The sequence below is a fragment of the Notechis scutatus genome, chromosome 2 (genome assembly GCF_049901735.1).
Source record: "Notechis scutatus isolate UNSWTSFEM ecotype Mainland chromosome 2, rNotScu1.2, whole genome shotgun sequence".
Lineage (NCBI taxonomy): Eukaryota > Metazoa > Chordata > Lepidosauria > Squamata > Elapidae > Notechis > Notechis scutatus.
The window spans coordinates 208,697,577-208,720,025 of NC_142010.1; the positions used below are offsets into that span (position 1 = coordinate 208,697,577).

Sequence of the window (22,449 nt, forward strand, 5' to 3'; positions counted from 1 at the left end):
CAAGACACCTGGATAGTAAGGATGACCTGGTCTGGGAGATTGGCTTCTCTTAACAGTTGCCGCTCAAGCACCACACGGTCAATTTGAACCACTGGGGATCCAGGTGGAGCAGTGTCCCCTGAAGTAGTGGTCTGGAATCCTCCAGGGAGTGGCTACAGACAGGTTCACCAGATCTGCAAACCAGGGTCTCCTGGGCCAATGGGGGGCTAGGAGAATCAGCTCTGCGCATTCCTCCAACATCTTCCGAATGACCGCCGGAATGATGGGAAGAGGGGGAAAGGCGGAGAGGGGACCGGTGGGCCATCTGCTCCGAAGTACATTGGTCCCCTCCACTCCCTGACAAGGAAACCTGGTGAAAAATCTGTTTACTTGAGCGTTTTGGGGAGAGGCGAAGAGGTCCACCTCCGGGGTCCTGAACCTGAGGGAGAGATCCCTGAAATGGACTGGGGAAGGGACCATTCTGCGTGGTCGACTGGGCTGCTGCTCAGCCAATCGGCCTGGGAGTTGTCGACTTGAGATGTGGTCTGCTGTGATAGACAGCAGATGTCTCTCTGCCCACCTCCCCAACCTTTTGGCTCCCTCATGAGGGCCCTGGACCTTGTGCCCCCCTACCGGTTGACGTGCGCCTTTGCAGCCATGTTGTCTGTCAACACTAGCACATGGGACCCCACTATCCTGTCCCTGAAATGTTTCAGGGCTAGATAAATGGCTGTGAGTTCTAACCAGTTTATGGTCCCAGTCCTGTCTAACCGGGACCAGATTCCTTGAGCCATGAGACCTTCCATGTGGGCTCCCCAACCCAGGAGACTTGCATCGGTGGTGATGATCAGTCTGTCCGGTTCCTTGAATGGGAGACCCTTCGAAAGCTGGGGAAAGCCACCACTTGAAGGAACGGCAAACCTCTGGAGAGCAGGACCTTGGCACATGTGTGGCTGGTTCCTGCTCATTGAAAGGGGAGCAGAAACCATTGCAGAGCCCATGAGTGTAGACCTGCCCACGGAACAATGCCTATGCATGAGATCATGTTGCCTAAAAGTTTGGACAACAGTGACAGGGAGACAGCGTGTTGACGTTGGACCTGTCAAATGATCTCAATAAGGCTCTGCCCTTGGGCTGGAGACAGAAAAACTTGGCACAGAGTTGTGTCGATGATGGCTCCCAGATAGAGCAATCTGGTTGTTGGGAAGAGATGGCTTTTCTTGGAGTTGATGGAAAAACCATGGTACTGGAGGCAATGGAGAGTGGTTTGAAGATCTTGATGGGCAGAGTGGGTGGAGGACAACAGGATCAAGATGTCATCCAAGTAGCATTGGATTCTCACTGGAACAGACCGGAGCGAAGCCACCAATGCCGCCAGTAACTTTGTGAAGACTCTTGGGGCAGACGAGAGCCCAAAAGGAAGGGCCCGATACTGGAAGTGGGAATTCTGGTAACAGAAACAGAGAAACTGGCGATGTTGAGGCCAGATGGGAATGTGGAGGTAAGCCTCCATGAGATCAGTGGAAGAGAGATCACCCTCCCAAACGCTCTCCAGAATAGAATGCAGATCTGCATTTTGAAACGCCTATATGGGATAAACTCATTCAGAAATTTTAGGTCGAGAATGGCTCGCCACTCCCTTGAGGCCTTAAGGACCACGAAAAGCCAAGAATAAATCCCACATCCACGTTGTAATTCAGGAATTGGTTGAATGGCCCTTATATCGACCAGGTGACTAATGGCCGATTCCATAAGTGCCCTTCGTGAACTGTCCCAGGAAACGGGGGAGAGTAGAATTTTTTCTGGGGGTGGTGATAGAAATTCTAATTGTAACCCCGACCTTACTGTGTTGAGTACCCAGGTGTCTGTCGTTGACTCCTCCCATCTGGAAACAAAGGAAGCCAAACAATCTCCGATGGGAGGGGAGAACAAGAGATTTAGAGCGAGGCGAGGAGCGACCCCCTCCCCCACGAAAGGGCCATCTACCCGCAGCTTGTTGTCTGCCGGTAGCCTCATGGTGTTGATCTTGATGCTGAGAATACGCTCTCTGAGGTCTGGAGAAGCAAGAAGCGTTTTCGGGCCTGAATGGGGGAGGCCAGTATGGGGTAGGGCAGAAGTCTGCCCTCTTTCCTGTTGATGAAAAGACTTTCCTTTTGTCTTTTGTTTCAACAACAAATGGGTCAAGGGCATCTCCAAACAGCTTCTCACTGGTACATGGGGCAGAAGCTAGTTTCCACTTTCGTCGAGACTCCGCTTGCCAATTTTGTAGCCATATCAGTCTCCCAGCTGCCACTGATGATGCCATGGCCCTGGAAGAGAACTTGGCGAAGTTGAGGATGGTGTCCGCCGAGAACTCTGCTGCTGCTATGATCTTATTGAGGTCTTCATGCAACCTACAGTCTGATGGAGTTATGCGGCCTTGAAGTTGGCGTAGCCAGCAGGTGGAAGACCTTGTAAAAAATGATGCAGCAGTCGAGGCCCGGATAGCCCAAGCCGAGGCTTGATGGTTATGCTTCAGTGTTTGTTCGTAGTGTTTGTTCGTAGCGTTTGTACTCTGCCTTTAGTACATCCTCAGGCTCAGTTGGAGTGCTTGAGAAGGAGGCCACAACTGGGGCGTCTACTGGGGGAACTGCCAGAGCCGTAGCTAAGGAAGAACCCACGTTATAGAACCGCCTATCTTGGGACGATGGGCGGGGGCCTGCAGTGGGGAAGGCAAATTGTTCCTTGACTAAGTCAAGAAAGATGATGGGGGAAGGAAGGACCTCCGAATGAACAATGGGTTTGGAGAAGAGGGAATCCCTATGCCCCGATTGTACCACGAGGCTCGGGGGCAATTTCCTCCGCTGACAACTGGACTGTTACCAGTGCCTTGTGTAGGAGAGGTTTGAATAAAGCGGATTTGAATACAGAAGCCGAAAGAGGCTGATCAGGCCTGATTTTCCTCTTCCTCCGAGAGGTTGGAGACCCAGATTTCTCCCTCTTCCAGATCAGAATCAGGGGAGGGGATGTGCTCAGATGATTCCTCATACTCTCCCTGAGTGAGGTCCACTCCTTCCGCATAGGTAAGATGGGCCCTTTGTTCTCCATGGCGAGGTAGTCCCCTTTGGGAAATCTGCGCAAGAGGAAAAGCCGGGAAGGAAGGCTGAGGTCTGTCTGAAGGCCTAAAGATGTGTTGAAGCCCTTCTGCCAGACCCTGTCTGATGGCTAAGGAGACTACTTCGTTGATGTCAGAAGATCTGCCACTCGATGGAGGATCCAGGGCCCGAAGACCTGCTTCTGTTGGAGTAAAAGTGGCCTCTGGTCTTGATCGAGAGCTGCTTTGGGCCACGGATGGGATAGATGAAAAAGAAAGATCCCAACAAGTCTGGGCAAAGTTGGGACCTGACCTGCTCAAGTCTTGAGGTCCTGGTTGGATTTCAGGTCACTCTGGGGACCAGGATTGGAGGTGGCTAAGAGGAGCTGAGGTATCTTCCCTCTCCCTAGAAGTAGCTGGCTGAACAGTAGAGGATTGGCTGGTTGGGAAGCCTGTTGTAGTTGACCCCTCATTTGCTCAATAGTTTTGTTGAACTGCCTTTCTAAGGCTGCATGCCTTCGTTTCTCTGCCTTTAATTCGGCCTGGGATGTTTTCTTAGGATCCAAAGCTTTGGCCCTAGTTTGGCTGCCACCTCCCTTTGAACAGACTGGGAGCATTGTCTCCTCTTTCTTTTGCCAGCTTGGGGGCCTTGAGAGATCAGGCCTGAAGGCTCTGTGTGGGCCTTGTCTTGATCCATAGTATGCATAAACAAACACAAAGGTGCTGGAAGCGATCCTCACTATGTGTTGTCTATGCAGTAGCCTGAATAGGAGCTTATGAATAGTAGAAGCTGGCCTTTGGGGGATGATGCCACCTAAAATGGCTGCTCACTACTTTCTTTAGAAGAACCTTTGAAAATGGGTGCTTGCCATATGCAGTTGAAGAAGAAGCCTCCAAATTGGCCGCTTGCAAGAGCTACAGAGCTACGCAGGGGTTAAATCACTCCTTACGCTGTAAACAGCCCAAATGGCGAAATCGGCAATAAAGTGAACATTTACGATCAGCTGAGAGGCACTATTATCGCCGATGTGATCTTTATGATCGTGACGGCCTAAATCGCTGAGGGAAGACTGCGGGGGAGGATCAAAGGTTACTACCTACTTACAGTCTCCCTCGGTTGAAGAAAACATCAAATCCTCGGCGTTGCAGGAGAGTGAAGCCCAACTCTCCTGAAGGCGCAGCTATGCCAATGATGAAGAAAGCTTTCGCTTTTTCTGCTAACTAAACTGCTTTCAGAGACACCAGCTTATGGTCATCGAAAGAAGCTGAGTCAAAGCTGGGGGGTTTCTCCCACAGGCTGCTACTTTTATACTAGACGGACCCAGCTTGATGATGTCATCAGGAGGACTCATATCCATCCTGGGCTCTCGCAGCAGCATGGAGGAGAAACAAACATTTCAAATAGTATTGCCAGGTTCGGCTCAGCAGCTTCAAACATGTAAAAACAACAGTTCACAAAGATAATAATTAAGTTAGTTGGTTTTAGGTAACTAGCAATAAGGGTGAAAGAGTTCAAAATTATATATTTTAGGTCAAAATATATACAGTGAAGCCTCATGACCATAATCCATTCCTGGACTCTGGTTGTGACCCGATCTGGATGTGTCCAGAAGCATGACCAACTGCGCTTGCGCGCAATAAAAAATGGTGCCAAAGGGGAAATCAACATGGAAAGGGAATCTTTCCGCACCAATTTTGTTCGCCACCCGATTTTTGAATCATGACTCGATTCAAAAATCGGGTGGATTTTTTGTTCACCACCCGATTTGGTCACAAACAGGAATGTTCACGACCTAAGGTTCCACTTATACTATTTTGTCACTTGCTTTAGCCTTATATATTTCTGTATTTAAAAATATGCCATTCATATTGAGAAACTTGGTATGCTTTTTAATTAAAATTCTTCTGGCTATTTGGATATTGGTTGCAATTATAATAAAGACTGATTGAAGACATCTCTACAAATGTTATGTATTGTCATGCCCCTGGTGGAGACTGACTCTGAGGGAGAGGAGGAACAGCAGATAGGGAGTGGAAATGTGGCTCCGGAGGTTGTGGAGGAGGCTGGGGAAGGGCAGAGGCCAGCTGGGCAGTCAAAGCCCAGGCCCATCCCCTCTCCATCCTAGGGCACGCAGGGAGAAGAGGATAAGGGAGACACGTGGCCTACTTGGGAGGAGAGGGCCTTGATTGTCTTCATGGGCTGCAGCTGTGACAACTGAATATGAGGACAGACATGCATATGAGCGAACGCTGGAAACAAAGCGTGGAATTATCTCTTGTTTATGGTTCCTTTCAGAATTTGGCATCCTTCCCAGTGTGTGTTCTGTTATCTGTGGACGTCCTCCAGCCCTTATCTTGCCTGGTTTGTATTGTTTTTCCCTCCTTCTTGTAACTGCTTTTGTGGGAGATTTTGTCTTCCGTCAAAGATATTTGGAGCTTGAAAGCAAAGTGAAGGAATAAAGGGGGCTTCACCGGGTTTTTGTGACTGTGTTTATTTTGTATCCCCACCCGGGTCATCACATGTATTTTGTTAGTTGTCTAAGATCTAAAGCCAGGCTTTGTATTACAGCTGGTACAAAATTTGAATACCCATGGAAGGTTTTTCACTCTACCAGCTATAAAGCAAAGAAAACGGCAATGAAAAACAAGTTAGGCACACATTCAGTTAGTCCCTTATGTCAACATTATCTTTCAACTAGATTATACTAATTATATGAGACTACCCTTCAAAACCACCCCAAAATGTCAGCTGATGGGAAATGTGACTATGTGCATGATAATAAGTCAGATTTATTATTACCATGTTACACTGCCATAATATGAGCTGTACTGGCTACCAGCTTGTTTCCAAGAAATTGGTTTTTACCTATAAAGCCCAACATGACTTGAGATCTGGGTATCTTGAAAGCACTTCTTCCAGGAAGAAGTGATCCAACCAGTGCATAGAGAATACCTACTATGAGCCGCGGTGGTGCAGTGGTTAGAGTGCAATACTGCAGGCTACTTCTGCTGCCTGCTGGTCAAATCTCACCAGGCTCAAGGTTGATTCAGCCTTCCATCCTTCCAAGGTGGGTAAAATGAGGACCCAGATTGTTGAGGGCAAGAGGCTGATTCTGTAAACCGCTTAGAGAGGGCTATAAAGCACTGTAAAGTGGTATATAAATCTAAGTGCTATTGCTACTGGAGTATCTGTCAGAAGATGATTCTAAAAGGGCTTTATCTGTAAGAGTACCTCCCTTATATAGTATAACTTCTCTTATTCAGTTATTTATTAAGATCTGACTACTCTGGAAGCTAAAGCTTTGCTGTCATGAGTGAAATGCATCATAAATATTGTGTGATATCATTTTGGGAGGATATATTTATAGTTTTCTTGTTCTTTCTCTGTGTGTCTCTTTCTGTGTCTGTCTGTCTGTCTGTCTCTGTGTGTGTAAAAATAAGCCATTATATCTTTCTATTAAAAAGTGCCTAATTTCCAAATTTAGCAAATCAAAATTGCCTTTATCCTTGTTACTCATTACTACATCTACATCTTTTCTTTAAAATTCGTTTTGTCACCAGCTACAGTCCAAATTCTAAGTTTTGACATATAATATTGTCAATTACTTAAAACTCTGTAAACAACTTATGATCTTGGCCAATGGTTATCAGTCTTGATGTCAAAACACCTATCTTAGCTTGGAAACCACTGGGCTTTCTAGTGCACTTGGTTGGCCAAGATGAAGACTGACTGCTAGACTAGACGGCAAAGTATCTGATCCAGCAGAAAATCATGTTCTTAAAGCATCTCTTCCTGTATCATCCTATTTGTGATCTGACAATGGAGTTATTACATCTACGAGTTAGAACTGTACATAAAAATATGGCCCAAGTAGGTTTACTGTACCTTCCATGCCCAGAAGCACACAACATGCAACATCTTCAGTAAAACGTTAAAAAGGAAAATAAGAAGAGTCAATTAAAAACACATCTGCACTGCACTTACCAAGGCTGAGAGCCAAAACCATACCAGGCCAGCTGGAACATCTGAAAACCAAGGCCAAGCAGTACTGTGTTTTTGTTCCCTATAGACCTCATTAGGATGCTGAGAAAGACAGTCTACAAAAAGTCAGAAAACGCATTATGCAATTTATTTATAAATCAGTACCTGAATAAATGCAATGGCAAAAAAGACATTTTACAATTAATTTGTATGGCTGTGCAACAATCATCTAGAACCAATATCAATTTTTCATTTATCATCTCCTTTTAATGACCTCATAATCCCTTGCGGGATGGAGTCTGGTCAACTAAATGGAGCTGAGTGTTTACTGGCCGGATGCCCTTTCTGTCACCAATACGGAGTTATATTCAGCAGATATATTCTCATCGTGCCCAGAGATAGAAATATCTGCCTCTATCTAGGATCGAACTCACAGCTCCTGATAGTGAGATGAGAATTCCACTTCTAGGCTCACCACTCATCAATTTTTCATTTGTGTGCGCACAAATTGAGCATCAACTTTTTGGGGGCCCTTCAAAACTACAACCAAAGCCTCATGATATATTTCCAAGGAAAGACCTTGATAAAAGCACTGACAAAAAAAAAGTCTTTCCAAAGTGACTCTTCATAAGAAAGCTGCTAGGTGAAGTCAAACATTCAAGTTACCTTGCAAACAAGCAAGGTCAAATGCTCACTAGTACAATGTAATGTTGCACCTGAAAAATGTTGGAAACTACAACTGCTACAAATGGCATGTGATGAGGAAGCTGATTTGGACTACAAGTGGTCCTTGCTTATCAATAAGTTTATTCAGTGACTATTCAAAGTTACATTTATAAAAAGTTGCACCAGTCACAGTGCCTCCACAGTCATGTAATTGCAATTTGGGTGCTTGGAAAACAGTACACCTTTATGACAATCACAATGTCCCACTATCCCATGATACTATTTGCAACCTTCATAGCCAGCTTCTGACAAGCAACATCAATGGAAAAGCCAGCAGGAAGTGTCAAGTCATGGTCACAGGACAACAACTGTAGGTGATTCGCTTCCCAAGCCAGAACTAACATAAGGAGTGTGATGTTTCACTTTACAACATGTCACTTAATGACAGAGCCGCTGGTCCCAATTGCAGATTGGTAAATTAGGACTGCCTGTACATGTTTTGAGTATTACAAGTATTCTGTGTGATCTGTGCTAGGTGATGGTTTGTTGTTTTCATGTTCAGTTTCACATGCCTGGTTTTCACTTTTTAAGCATTGATCAGCTTTATCGTAGAGAACCACTTTCTCCCATAGGCTCTACCAACATGTATCAATCATAATCTAAAACATTTTTTTTTCAAATGTTCACTCTGTAAACGATAATCAGGACAAAGGTTTTCTGCTGCAGAATTTTTATTAATTGGTCAGACTCCAATTCTCTGTCAGGATCTGGTAAAAGAAACCAGCTTTTAACATTTTGATTGTTCTTATTTAATGCAATTTTGGACTGATATATTACTCATCATTCTGTTAAGTATTTTGAATTATTTTGTTAAACATTAATTTGATATAAAATGTGTACCTTTTGTCACATTTTTTCTTTAGTTTATAGTAATTAGGCCCTACATAGACATTTTACTTGCACAAACATAATTTGCAAAGTATCTTTCATCACTTAATGTTTTAGTTATGTGTGCTTGTTGCAACTTTTTAAAATCTTATTAAAATTATGCTTACCTGAGCAACTATAGAAAGAATGCCAATCACAGCTATGAATGTTGCAATGCTTGCATATTCAAATTTTACCACCTGTAAATAAATCAAACAAAATCTGTACTTAAAGCTTCACAGCTACTGAAAAATCTTTTTCAGAAAAAGGAATGATTATAGTAGCTACAGAAAGTAAATTTACAAAAGGAAAACAAACTTGGAGAGAACACCAAATCTTAGATGATTTTTGTGATGTATGTAACTTCTAAAAAAGAACTTGTGAAAACAAGTGTCGATTAAAATCCACAGGTATCAACTTCAGTCAAATAAAAATCAACCAATTCCACAATACCATGACCAAAGCTTTGCTAATATATACTGCCATATGCAGGATAGCACAGCACTGCACAACAATTTCAATTCAAAATATTCTCATGTACCTTCATAAGATTTTCCATGTTGAGGTGCATAAACACACAAACACACACACACATCCCCATTGTTTTGAAGATGATGCAACCTGTTTGAACCATTTGGGAAGCCATTGCTCAGAACTGTATTACATCATGAGAACAGCTATTTACAATTTTAAAAAAAAAAAGTTTCCAGAATGCTACAAATCATAGCTCAGTCATAATTCTTGGGTAATATTGGCAGTTGGGACCAGGACTGCTGTCACTAACCGATGTAGTAATAAAGCATGGCATCCCAGGACCGCATTCCTTAGCAAAAAACAAACCTGGTACTATCAGTTGTCCTCGTAACCCCAGGGTGTATAGATTATTAAGTGAGAAGTGGTGAGAGTTCCAGATAAGGAGTATTGTGGGGATGGCATGGGGAATAGAAGGTGCTGCTGGCAGAGGCTAAGGAGCTCAGGGGAGGCAGCAGGGATCTCGAGCAGGTTGGCAGAGGCTGTGGGGAGTGGGGGATGCTCCAGGGAGGCAGGCACTGCAGAGTGTGGGTGGGCAGGATCCCTGGGATCTTGTATGTATCAGGCTTCTTCGGAGAAAAAGGGGTGGGAGAAACTTACTGGGGGTCTACTATTTTGACTTTCTCTTTCAGCCTCCCCATTGACTTTGCTCATTAGAAACCAGCAGGGAAGTTTGCAAACGGTGATATGACACAGCTCATTCTGAAATCATAATCATGAGCCAGATACCTAAGCGTCTACATCACAATCACATGACCCCAGGGACACTGCAATGGTCAGAACTTTTGAGGACTGGTTGTACACTTAAGTTCAGCGCCACTTTAACTTTGAATGGATGCCAAGCAAGCAAGACACAGGTCAAGGTCTATTGTAGTTACTATAGAAATCTACTTGTTAGCCTCCCAAAAAAGCTTAGAAGCTTAGATTAAAAGCAGAGGTAGGTAGGTACTAAGTAGACAGGCAGGTAGGTAGGCGGAATAGTTTGCTTTACAGGAGGCTCCCCCAATCTGGATATCTTTCAGACGGTTTGGGCTACAATTCCATGATATACTAAGTTCAGAGATCACAGAAATTAATAGCTCAAAATGTCTGGAAGACATGAAATTGAGAAGATGTTTTTAAATGACTGCTGCTCTCTTGGTAAAGCAGTTCAGTTCACCTTCCCAGTGAAATTAACATCCTGTCTCCAACTAAAAGTTACAGATTGCTATCAGATTTATATTGCCTTTGTGCCATTTCTTAATTTGTTATGAACTTTTAAGAGAATTCTGAAAGAATAATACTCTCTTTCATTTCTGCATTACAATAACAAGTTTTTGGTTGCTTTTTCTTAGAAAAATGAGAAATGTGAGAGATCAAAGATAATGATACATGATTTGCTGTCAAATACTGAAAATATATATAAGTTTGGAATCAACCTTTTCACTCTAGGGACAGAAAAATGTGACAATTAGAGAAAAGAATGTTATATTACTGCAGGGAAAATTTTAAATTGAAAAAGTATGTTGTTTTTAAAATAAGAATAACAGTAATTCTTGACTTATGGCCATTTGTTTAGCAGTCATTTGAAGTTATGAAGGTGCTAAAAAATGATGTATGGACCAGTTCTCGCACTTAACAACTGTTACCACAATCCCACTGTCACATGATAGCAATCCAGGAGCTGATCAACCAGCTCACATTTGTGATGTTTGCAGCATCATCTCAGAGTCACGTGATCACCATTTGTGATCTTCCCAGATGGCTTCTAACAGCAAAAAATAATGGATAAAGCTGGATTCGCTTAATATCTGAGTGATCCAGTTAAATTCAGGCAGCAAAAAAAAGTCATTCAATTGGGTGCAGTCACGTGATGATTCATTTAACAATCACATTGTTTAGTTATCAAAGTTCTGGTCTCAATTGTGATTTAAACTGAGGACTACTATGCATTATATTACAAGTTAGAGCTCCTTCAGATACATTATAACCATATACAAGCCCCAAAACATGGAAGTTATTTCTCATTCGTATCCCATATGACTCCACTCAATTTCCAAAGTAGCTTTTTATATGCATCTGAGAGAAAAGAAAATATGTGGGTTGATATTAAAGAAATTGGATTATGGGGACCATCTTAAGGGGTTAAAAAGGATCCTCAACAGCTTGTAATCTGTTAACATTTCAATAATGGGAAACGTGCCCGTTGCAAGACAGGCATTTTATCAGATGGCTCTTGACATGCTTTCAATTTCATCTGTGCCCATTAGTCCAATAAAGCTGGAAACCTCATTTTAAAGCAGTGGTTCCCAAAGTGGGTGGTACTGCCCCCTGGGGGGCGGTGGGATGCCTTAGGGGGGCGGTAAGAGGCAAGGGGGTCGGCAGGGGGGTGTTAAGACGTGGCAGGGGGCGTTCGAGGTGCCTGCCCCACAGGCTCACTGACTGCCGGCCACGCAGCCCATTGACTGTTTCATCGCTTCATAGCCGGCGCCTTGAATGCAGAACCCGCATACGGTGAGCCTTGCCAAGCCTGGGGGAGGAGAGGTGGGAGGTGGTAGAAAGAGGGCGCCTTAGCTTGCAGGCTGCCCTCTCCGGTGGAAGTGGCAGAGGCGCGCCAGAAGGCCCGAAAGCAAAACCCTCCCAAGGCGTGCAATGGAAGGGGTGGGTGGTCCGGCATTATGCCCCCCTTCCCCGGAGAACAAGGGAGTGCGTAGCGCCTGCCCGGCCTCCGCCTCTCCAGCCAGCCGGGCTTGCGCGCAGGATGCGGGTGGGTGCAGCTGCGGCTCACCAAGGCATGTGGCTCAGCTCGGTTCGGCTCTACGTGGCCGTCCCGGACCTAGAACCTAGCCTCCCTCTGCAGCCCGGTTCTTCCGACTGAGCCCTGCGCTTGCTTGCTTGCTTGCTTGCATAGTTTCCAAGCGATCGTTCCGTCCGCCTCCGCTGGTCTGGGCTGCTTCCGCACGCCTTCCTCCTCCCGGGCGGAGCATAAAGATGGGCGGAACGCTTCACTGAAGTTGGGAGTCTCTGAACGTGTGCAGAGTACCTCCCCTTGCTTGGCCCGATGGAACTGGACCTTGGGTTGAAGCAAAGAGGGTGAGGTCAGCTGCATCGCTGCCCCAGGGAGGTTGGCATTGCAAAATTGGATGCCAAAGGGGGCTGGAGAAGGGGCAGAGGGGCAACTGCAGGGGGCTGCAGAAGGGGCAGAGGGGCAGCTGCATTAAGGAGCAGGAAGATCTTAGCCATGGTTTATTCATTGACTAAGCCAAAATCAAACAGCATGCTAAACTCTAAACCAGAATGGCTGGGTTGATATATTCAGCCTGTGTTTCTCAACCTTGGCAACTTGTGTGGACTTCAATTCCCACTCTGGCTTTGCTCTACTTTCTCAAAGTGCCACCGCTTTCGCATTCTTTCTGTCTGTCCATCCATCCATCCATCCATCCATCCATCCATCCAAATAGTCTGCCTCTCTCTCTGCCTGTCTTTCTGTCTACCTACCTACCTACCTACCTTACCTACCTACCAATATAGATCTATTTATCTATCTATCCATACATCCATCCAAAATGTGTCTGCCTTCCTTCCTTCCTGCCTACCTACCTACCTACCTGCCTTCCTTTCTGTCTACCTACCTACCTATCAACCAATATAGATCTACCTACCTACCTACCAATCTACTTATCTACCTACCTATCCATACATTCATCCAAAAGGTCTGCCTGCCTGCCTATCTACCTATTTATCTACCAATCTATCTACTTACGTACCTACCTGTCTCTGTCTGTCTGTCTGTCTCTCTCTCTCTCTCTATCCATCCATCCATCTATCTATGTTCGAAGCGCCAGCCCCGCAGGCACATTGGGAAAGTAGAGCAAAGCCAGTCAGAGAGGGGGGGAGGGAGGGGGAGGGAGACAGAGACAGAGACAGACCTGATGCATCTGATGAGGCCTAGTTTAGACTGAGGCCCTTTTCCACATTGAAACATCTTTACCAGCACATTGAAACATCTTTGGCTTCTATTAAAGGTTTTGTGGACAAAACATGGTCAAGACTATCAGGAAGCTCTCACATTTTGTTGAGGCTTTAAACAGGATCCATTGGACCAGAGCTTCACCCTAAAAATTACTTTTCCCCAATGTATTACAGTGCCAATTCTGAAGAAGGCAAAACCAAAATGTACTAGTAAATTACAAGGAGAACACACACACACATGCACACACACACTCCCTTTTAACCCTGCTGGAGCAGGTGATTGGACTAGAATAGATATCTCATTATCTTTCTCCTCCCTCCTTCTTTATTTCTTTTTCTTTCTGTCCCTTCCTTCCATCCCCCCCCTTTCTTTGTCCCTTTTTCTTTCTTTCCCTTTTCTGTTTCTTTTCTTCCTTCTCTCTCTCTCTTTCCCTCTCTCAGGCTCACCCCATTGACTTGACTTGCTTGGGCAGGTCCCTCCAATGCAGTGGGCTCAATGGGGTGGACCTGTGGAGCTGGCACCTAGAACGCGGCAGTGTCAGCATGTTTGAAAAGTAGAGCAAAGCCAGAGGTCGGTAATTTTTGCTGCAAAGAATCACAAAAGCTTCTGGGTTGTGCACAAGAAGGGACACACATGTCAATACAATTCAGCAACATAAAATAATGAGATACAAATAAAACAAATCAACAAGAATCGGCAAAGCATCTCTGATTAGATTTTATTCACTGCTAGAATCTAATCAGAGATGCTTTGCCGATTCTAGTGCAATGACCTGATCCAGCAGGGTTAGAAGGGAGTGTGTGTGTATGTGTGTGCATGGCTGTCAAAACTCCAAAAACGGGTCAAGTATCTCTGGGGAGGCCAGTCATACATTAGAACACTTGCTAAACCATCGGCCATTAAGTGAGGACCACTTGTATTTGGTTTGCCAGTCACCTGGCCTTGCCCACCCAGTCACATGACCACCAAATCACACCTACTCTGTCATGTGACCAGCAAGCCATGCCCAGCCAGCAAGCCACGCCCACCCAGTCACATGACCAGCAAGCCACACCCTCAAATTAGGCCACACCCACATAAATTTGAATCCTACCCCTGGGTGGGGGGCACCAAGGATGAGTTTGTAGCACCAAAGGGGCAGTGGACTGAAAAAGTTTGGGAACACTGCTTTAAAGCTATGTTCAAAACAACTAGACAGACAGTGAAAAATATTGGAAACTACTTACTTGTCTCAAATAAAGGAAAAAGCTAGAATATTGGCCAGCTTCAGGGAGATAAGAAAGAAAAACAGTGATGCAGGTCAGCAAGATTGTAGAATCTTTTCCAACTTTTCTCAAAGACTGTCAAAAGATAGAAGAAAAATAAGGTAAGACAAAACCATCAGAAATAAATAAATTATTTCTATAATTTATTAATAATAGTATTCATGCATTTGTTCAGTTTGTGTCCAATATTGATGAAAAGACCCTTGGTAACCAACAATAAAATCTCCACAGAACAATAAATAAAGCTCAGGAGACAAATAAATTCAGGGACTAATTCCTTCAAACTTTGTGTTATGAGGTAATACAGAGCTGTCAATACATTTCAGTTAAAAAGAAGAAGAATTCCACCTTATTTGGGTTCAGTTTTGGACTATTTTGTCTCATCAAGACCCTTACAATCTCTTGATACTATGTCAAAATATTGACAGAATCTACTGTATGGAACAGGGTAACAATGAATAATTAGGTAGCTTCAGTTTACTGGTGACACTACATCCCAAATGGACTGACTGGAATCCTCTAGAAACTTAATGTAAAAAGTTAAATAGGAATAAAAGAGTGAACCATCTGGCATTGCACAAAAGTGCAGCAGTGAACTAATCCCTCTTCCCTTGCCTTGACTAGAATTGTTCACTAAGAAACAAGAACCATTATAACACAGCCTCCAGTCCCCAATTCCTGTAAGAAGTCCATAGAGTCTCGGTGGCGCAGTGGTTAGAATGCAGTACTGCAAGCTACTCCCACTGCAATTTGGCAGATCAAATCCCACCAGGCTCAAGGTTGACTCAGCCTTCCATTCTTTTGAGGTGGGTAAAATGAGGACCCAACTTGTTGGGGGCAATATGCTGACTCTGTAAACCGCTTAGAGAGGGCTGTAAAGCACTATAAAGCAGTATATAAGTCTAAGTGCTATTGCTATAAGTCCACAGCATCAAACTTAACTGAGATATCTAAGAGAACAATAGAAATGCACTAGGTTTTGAAAGTCATTCACAAACAAAGTGTTCTGATCACATCAGTGTGTAGGTCTGAACTCAAATAATTCACTTTCTTTAGAATGTCCTGTAATTGTGCATTGGCCATTGTCTCTATTCCAGAAATGAGACAGAACAATGCTTGCCAAGGACAGATAGGTTCAGCGAGCCATCTCTTAAGGAGGAAGCTCCTTCAAAGCTCTTGGCATCAAATCCCTCCTGCAATGAGATACTGATAGTGTCCCACATCCAATTTATCATGTTCTTTCCCCAATCTTCCAAAGAAGTCAGGACTGGCAAAGATCCAGTCTAGTACAGACTAAGGAAGATGACCTTGACATACATAAACCAAATCCATTACCAAAACAAGTAGGAAAAAAACAAGGTATAAATCCAAAATGAGCAGAAAGCAATCATAAGTGGCTCAAGAAAGACAACTTTTTAACTCATGTGGGTATAAGAATGGAAGAAGCATAGCACTCTCAGAGACCTGTTATTATAGTTGTTTCTTGGTCTGGTCTACCTAATGGGGCTGGCCAATCCACAAGTGAGTGTAAGAGCCAAAAGAACATTTTATCATGTCATTTGTTCCTGATAATATGACCTGTCAATGTTCCAGTCATTACAAATTCTGCATACAAATAATCAAGATTTTGGAGAATCTGAATAGCTTTGTTTGCCAAATGCCACATAAACAAGTTGCAGCAGCCAGGAAAGGGGCTCTAACTGAGTTCTTCCCAAAGGGAGTTTACCACGGTCGAGAGCTCACCAAGACAATAGAAGAAATTGCTGTTTCACTTCCTTTTTGATCACTACCTTGGTTTGAAAATTAGTTTGTATCCATGTTCTATGTCACTTTTTGTCTTCAGTTGGCACCTAAGGTGTTGCTTCATCTCCCATTAGTCATCAGTAAACCAGCTAGCCATCTAGAATTTGCCAACAGAGAGACTGTCTGGAAAGAATCACATTGTTTGCCTTCATAGCCTTCTATTGGCAATGCTAATCAGGTTGCTCAACAAAACTGTCTACAAGACTACTGAGAAATGACCCATGTTCCTGTCAGAATCCATCTGGAACAATGAGGTATCTAAGGGTAGTCATGTTAATCAACCCATGGTGGGTGTGAGTAGCAATGAATCTAACCTGAAGGAGAAATGGCAAAAATTTGATAGAAAAATCCTTCATATCAAGATTACTAAAATCATCTGCTCCAGAACAAAACTGAGATTCACCATGAGATTGCCTACATCTGCTGGGACTGAGTTTTATTGGGAGCCAATATAGGTAGTCCTAGACTTACAATTCATTTAGTGACCATTTGAAGATACAATGGCACTGAAAAAAGTGACTTATGACCATTTTTCATACTTAAGACCTTTGCAGCATACCTGTGGTCACATGATCAAAATCCAGATGCTTGGCAACTGACATGTATTTATGACGGCTGCAGAGTCTCGGGTTCATGTGATCACCTTTCGTGAACCTTCTGACAAGCAAAGTCAAAGGAGAAGCCATGTTCACTGAACAACCATGTTACTAACACACCAACTGCAGTGATTGACTTAATAACTGTGACAAGAAAGGTCATACATTGGGGCAAAACTCAACTGAACAAATCTCTCACTTAGCAACATCAATTTTGGGCTCAATTGTGGTCTTAAGTCAAGGACTACCTGTAACTGCCCTGGAGGTTATGAATTCTAAAACTATACCTAACTCTGTCCCAAAAGGCTTGGAGATTCCAGTCATTCAACACCTACATGAACTCTTATGTGTACTCTAAAACCAAAGACAGGTTAAGCGAATTGGAAAGGGTTCCTGCAAGGGAAGGTAGCGCAGCAGTGGGATTTCCAACATCTCCTTACGGCCTATTTAATACAGATAGGCATTCATGCCCCACTATTTCAAGAGTAAAGTCCTTAGCTATACTAGTTTAGCTAGGCAAGGCTAGTTTAAAATCCAACACCAACCTCCGCCCTGAGGGAGCTAGAGGACTTGAAACCTTGGACAGTCCATCTCTAATAGGGTCATCACTGCATGCTCCTGAAGAGAGAATCTGGGCTAAAACAAATGGAGGAACAAATAAAAGTAGCACCGGCTGTTGAGAAACTTTTTTATTGTTTCTAACTTCTCATACTCTGCCAAGCATGACCTTTCCAGGATATTCTTTTGACTTGCAGAAAGGTTTCAGAAAAAGAGCCAAGAGGGTCATCTATCCATATTTGATAATAGCCAACAGAAAAGAGGAAATCGTGACTATATTATGTTAGACCTCTTGATTTTAAGGGGACTAAAGCTAAAGTTTATGATATATTTGCATTTCTAAAAAAGGGGATTCTCATGAATCCAGAGAAATGGTAAGAAGGATTCTAGGACAGAGAAACTTATGAGAAAAGACAGCTGGGACAGATGAAGGTTCTCCAAAAGGGAAAGACTAAAAGCATACTGCAATTTCAATGCTGAAAATCTTGTACAAAGCAGGTTATATCTATCAGATATGTTTATCCACACGCCAATAATCCAGCAGCCCAGAGTTGCTTTAGATCATGAGATGGATAGAACATAAATTTAATAAAATAAAATAAATCTGTCTCTCTAGTTTGAGTAAGTTTAAGCTTTTTACTCATATTTAATTAATCCTATAGACCCAGACTACAACATGGCTATTCAAGTAGTCCTCGACTTACAACAGGTCATTTACTGACCATTGAAAGTTACAATGGCATCAAAAAAGTGACTTATAACCATTTTGCACATTTATGACTTTTGCAGCATCCCCATGGTCATCATGTCTGAATGCTTGGCAACTGACTCATATTTATAAGGTTTATAGTATCCAAGGTCATGTGATAACCTTTTGCAGTCTTCTGACAAGCAAAGTCAACGGGGAAACCAGATTCACATAACAACTGTGTTAACAATGCAGTGATTCACTTAACAAATGTGGCAAGAAAAGTCATAAAATGGGGCAAAATTTACTTAACAAATCTTTCACTTAGCAACCTAAATTTTGGACTCAATTGTGGTCATAAGTCGAGGACTACCTGTAGTAAGGTTGGCATAACTTTATAAAGAGAAAAAGGACTGGCTGGCAGAGTAATGAGACACAGCTCCAAAAATCTGGATAACCATTCACAGAGTTGTCATGTAGATTCTGAGGCACTTTGGATTAAAATTAAAATAGGAAAAACTAACAACTCTCACCATCACGTTGGAAAGGACAGAACCTCTGGTAAACAGTTCTCTCCCACACCCTTTTCCTCCTTTCAGGTAGAATAATTTTGTAATGGTTTGCTTCAATGCATTATTAATGTGACAGTGCATTAAATATTCTTAATATTGATGATTCCCTAAATTCATCTGGGCAGTAGCTCATGGTAACCAAAAGCTTGACTTTGGTTCAAATTAATCAAGATAGCACTTAATGGTATACTTTCTGGGCAAAAATAAAAACTGTTCACCCAATAATTTGATTCTACTTTCTAAACTGAATGAAGCTAACTTCCAATTAGTAACACTCTACCTGTCCTCAGAGTTAAGTGAAGCCAGACCACAGGAACTGCATATGTTGCTTTTATTTTCATTTCATAATACCATATTTAAAAAGGACCATGATCTGAAGTCAGGATAAATGAAATAACAGAAAAACATACAAGGGCTGAGGTGTCATACGTTGTTTGTTACCTTTCAATTCCACACTGACTTATCTAATAAAGAATTATCTACGTTCCTGCTTGCCTGTCATAACGTTAAACAGACAGGTATGTTAAATATTGTAAAGATTCTATAGGCAAGTTATTTTTATACATAATTAGAAAGTTACATGTAGAAATAACATGGTTAAAAAATAGCTGCATGCCTGTTTGACAGAATTTCATTTTAATCAATCCATTCAAAATGCATTTTCTTTCACAAACAGAAAAGTGGCATCCTGTATCATAAAGCAGAAAAAAGATAATTGGCAACTTACTGCAAAGGGATCTGCTTGTTCCCATGATATAAGAGCTCCCCATGAAGGTGGTCTCATTTTTTCAGGTAGAGATTCTGGTACAGCTAGTAGTATGAAACAGATATCTACAACAGCTACCACTGTAGCAACTAACACCACCAAGTTATCACCGTACAAATTAGACAGATGTGCTCCAATAGCAGGACTAGTGACTAAACTTGCTGCAAACGTAGCAGATACCTAGATATAAGGAGAAAAAATACATAAAAGACAATACTTTGATAGAAGAAAAACTAACACAATTAAAAGTTAATTTCAAACACTAACGATGTTTGAGAGATGTTTTGACCTAGACATAGGTATACATCATAGAAAAGTGACTATTAAAGTGACTATTCTAGAGAAAAAAATCTGATAAATCTGTCACAGAATATTCAAGAAAGTTACATTAAATCATTGTAGTCCAATCCTTTTTCTTAAGGTAATATCCCTTCTAATTCATCAAGCTTTCCTTATATTTCTTAATTTTAAGGCTGATTTAGTTTAAACTTTGTAATTATTTCACTGAATATTTTTTGATATTAGCAAAATGAATAAGAGGCTGTAGGTACATTTCTGCAAAAATTCAGCCTACCCACCTGCTTTGGGAGAAGGGATTTGCAAGTACCAGATTTCTTCTACAGGCTATGCAAAGAATTCATTAGGTTGTAGAGAAATCTCATTACACTAAATTTGTAAATTGCCCTGTTTTGCTTCCGACCAGCATGCTGATGATCAAGTTGAGCTGCAAAATCATTATCCTTGTCATTGTCAACTACTAATGCCCAATGATCTAATCACAGGTCAACATGCTTTCTTAGTTTGCATCTCATTTGGTACAAACTTGGGGAAAAATGGGGAGGGGGCAACATGATTTATGAAATATCCTCAGCAGCATTGATAAACATTTACCAGAATAACTTATACTGTAGAGATATAAATAGCAATACTAAACACTCCTTTCCAGGAAATTGACTTATGATGCAAGTTTAACAAAGTCATGATATGTCACTTTAAAGTAAGCAGACATATTTTTCTGTCTCCCTCTTCTCTTACAGAGTACAAACAATTCACAAGACACAGAATTCTACCTACAGAATTCTGAAGACATTTAAAGATTTTTCTTTTACTATCAATAATTTGAAGTATGGCTTTCTTGTTGTTTTATGGCTGTAGTTAAAGCTTATTTGTTAGTGTGGTAAGGAGTGGTTTTTATGCTGTAACATTTCCTTATTTAGTGTGAACTGAAATTTTCTTTTAATCGAGAAGCAGCATCAATGTTAAAAAACAGTACGTAGAAAATAAATCCCTCCCAATCTCAACAGTGTCATAATTTTTCAGTATTAAAAGTCACTAACAATTATTTGAATTTCATTATTATTATCACAGTTGTGATTATGATGATTTTTATTTTGAGGTTACATTTATCTCGTTGCGTTCAATATTAATATAGGTATTGCAAACAGTATTGCAATATCAATAATTGGAATTATTATTTCAGAAATGCTCATACTAATATTACAAAGAGTCATAATTTCTCAACTGCAATGTTTCTTCTATGGCCTTTCATTTACTTAAATCCTCTTTTTCATTAGTCTGTCATGTGATTCTTTTGACTGGAACAATTCAATCAATTTTCCATTTCTTTCATATATTTTCCAATCCTATCACAATATTGCAATTATATTGCTGAACCTTATAACAGCTTCTACTTTTTAAATGGCCAAAAACCTAAGTTATCTTCTATTTTTATCTTCAAATCAAATATTGTTGCCAAAATTAAAAAGCTGTTTTTTAAACATTTTCCTTTTTTTTTTAATGGGGGACATGAAAGGAGCCCCCAATTGGGCAAGGGTGATATCACTGTTCAATCCTTTCAACCTGGAAGTGCCTAGGTGCTCCTGACAGGAATGTAGCAGTAGTGGTATCCCTTTTTTTGGATGTGGATTCAGGTGAAATAGATAAGATGGCTCACCATTATAGCACTTGTGATCTGGATTCATATGTCCCTCTTTGCTCATGCAGAGAACCAAGTGAGGCATGAATGGCTGGATCACTTTGGGAGGGGGTTTTCCCTAAAATTTTGACAGCTACCTTTGAAGATCGTGCAAAAACTGCAGCTGGAGAAAAATGCAGTAATCTGTCTCCTACCTGGTGTTAGGCACAAATGCACATTACATTTGTGCTACAGAATCTGCAGCAACTGAATAATGATTCTGGATACATTTAGAGTGCTGGTTTTAACCTAAAAAGCCTATATAGCTTTGAATTAAGTTATGTTCAAAACTGTTTTCTCAACCAATCAACCGTGGGAAAATTGCTTGTGAGTCATTAGAATTAACTGTTGCTCCAATTTTAAACTGAGTGCTTGAATTTTTAATTATTTGCTTTGTACAAAGGATGTTTTATCGATGTTTCATGAAATATTCTACTTTTGGATCCCATCTAATGATTGAAATCTAATCAATAATAACACAAAGTTTTTTAAAAACAGGAATCCTCTTTTATCACCATCTCAGAAGCTTAGATGTATTTTTTAGCAAAATGTTTTTCTGATATTTTCAGATTATCGGCGTATAACACGCACTTTTTTCCCCCTGAAAATAGGGGCAAATGATGTATGCGTGTTATACGCCGATATAATGTTAAGAAGCCTTCGGTGAATGCTGCTGGGATCGGGGATCAAGGACACAAATGAAAGAAGGGAGGGAGGAAGCAACCAAGCCTGTCCTTCTCTCTGGGTCAGCTCTGTCAGTCGCTCTCTCGCTCCTCCACCAGCACAGGAAGAAACTGCTTCAAAGAAGCGGGGGCTTTTCCTGTCGCCGCAGCTTCCTGAAGCGCCCGTTTCTCCCCACCCCCCCCGCCCGCCCGCAGTGCTCCGTTCTGCCTGCCTGCCTGCCTTCGTTAATGGTTGAATCGGAACAGCTTCGGCTGAGTAAAAGAGGCGAATAGTTATTATTCTCAGCCGAAGCTGCTCCCAAACAACCAGAAACTAAGGCAGGCAGGCAGGCAGGCAGAATGGGACACTGTGGATTGAAGCGCGCGGGGTGGGAGTGGGGGTGAAACGGCGCTTTCCTGAAATTTCCCTCTTAAAATGAAGATGCGTGTTATA

The 22,449-nt window shown here is 42.2% G+C and overlaps 1 protein-coding gene across 2 annotated transcripts in view; it reads right to left on the reverse strand.

Moving 5' to 3' along the window:
• LOC113416405 (solute carrier family 71 member 2-like) overlaps positions 1–22,449 on the reverse strand; it is a 151,726-nt gene that overhangs the window by 6,166 nt on the left and 123,111 nt on the right. For both annotated transcript variants that reach the window (XM_026674271.2, XM_026674262.2), the window contains 4 exons: positions 19,320–19,538; positions 14,337–14,450; positions 8,756–8,827; positions 7,038–7,150 (listed from right to left, as the gene is read on the reverse strand). In XM_026674271.2, the coding sequence (XP_026530056.1) occupies positions 7,038–7,150; positions 8,756–8,827; positions 14,337–14,450; positions 19,320–19,538 (518 nt within the window). The remainder of the gene's footprint in view (positions 1–7,037; positions 7,151–8,755; positions 8,828–14,336; positions 14,451–19,319; positions 19,539–22,449) is intronic.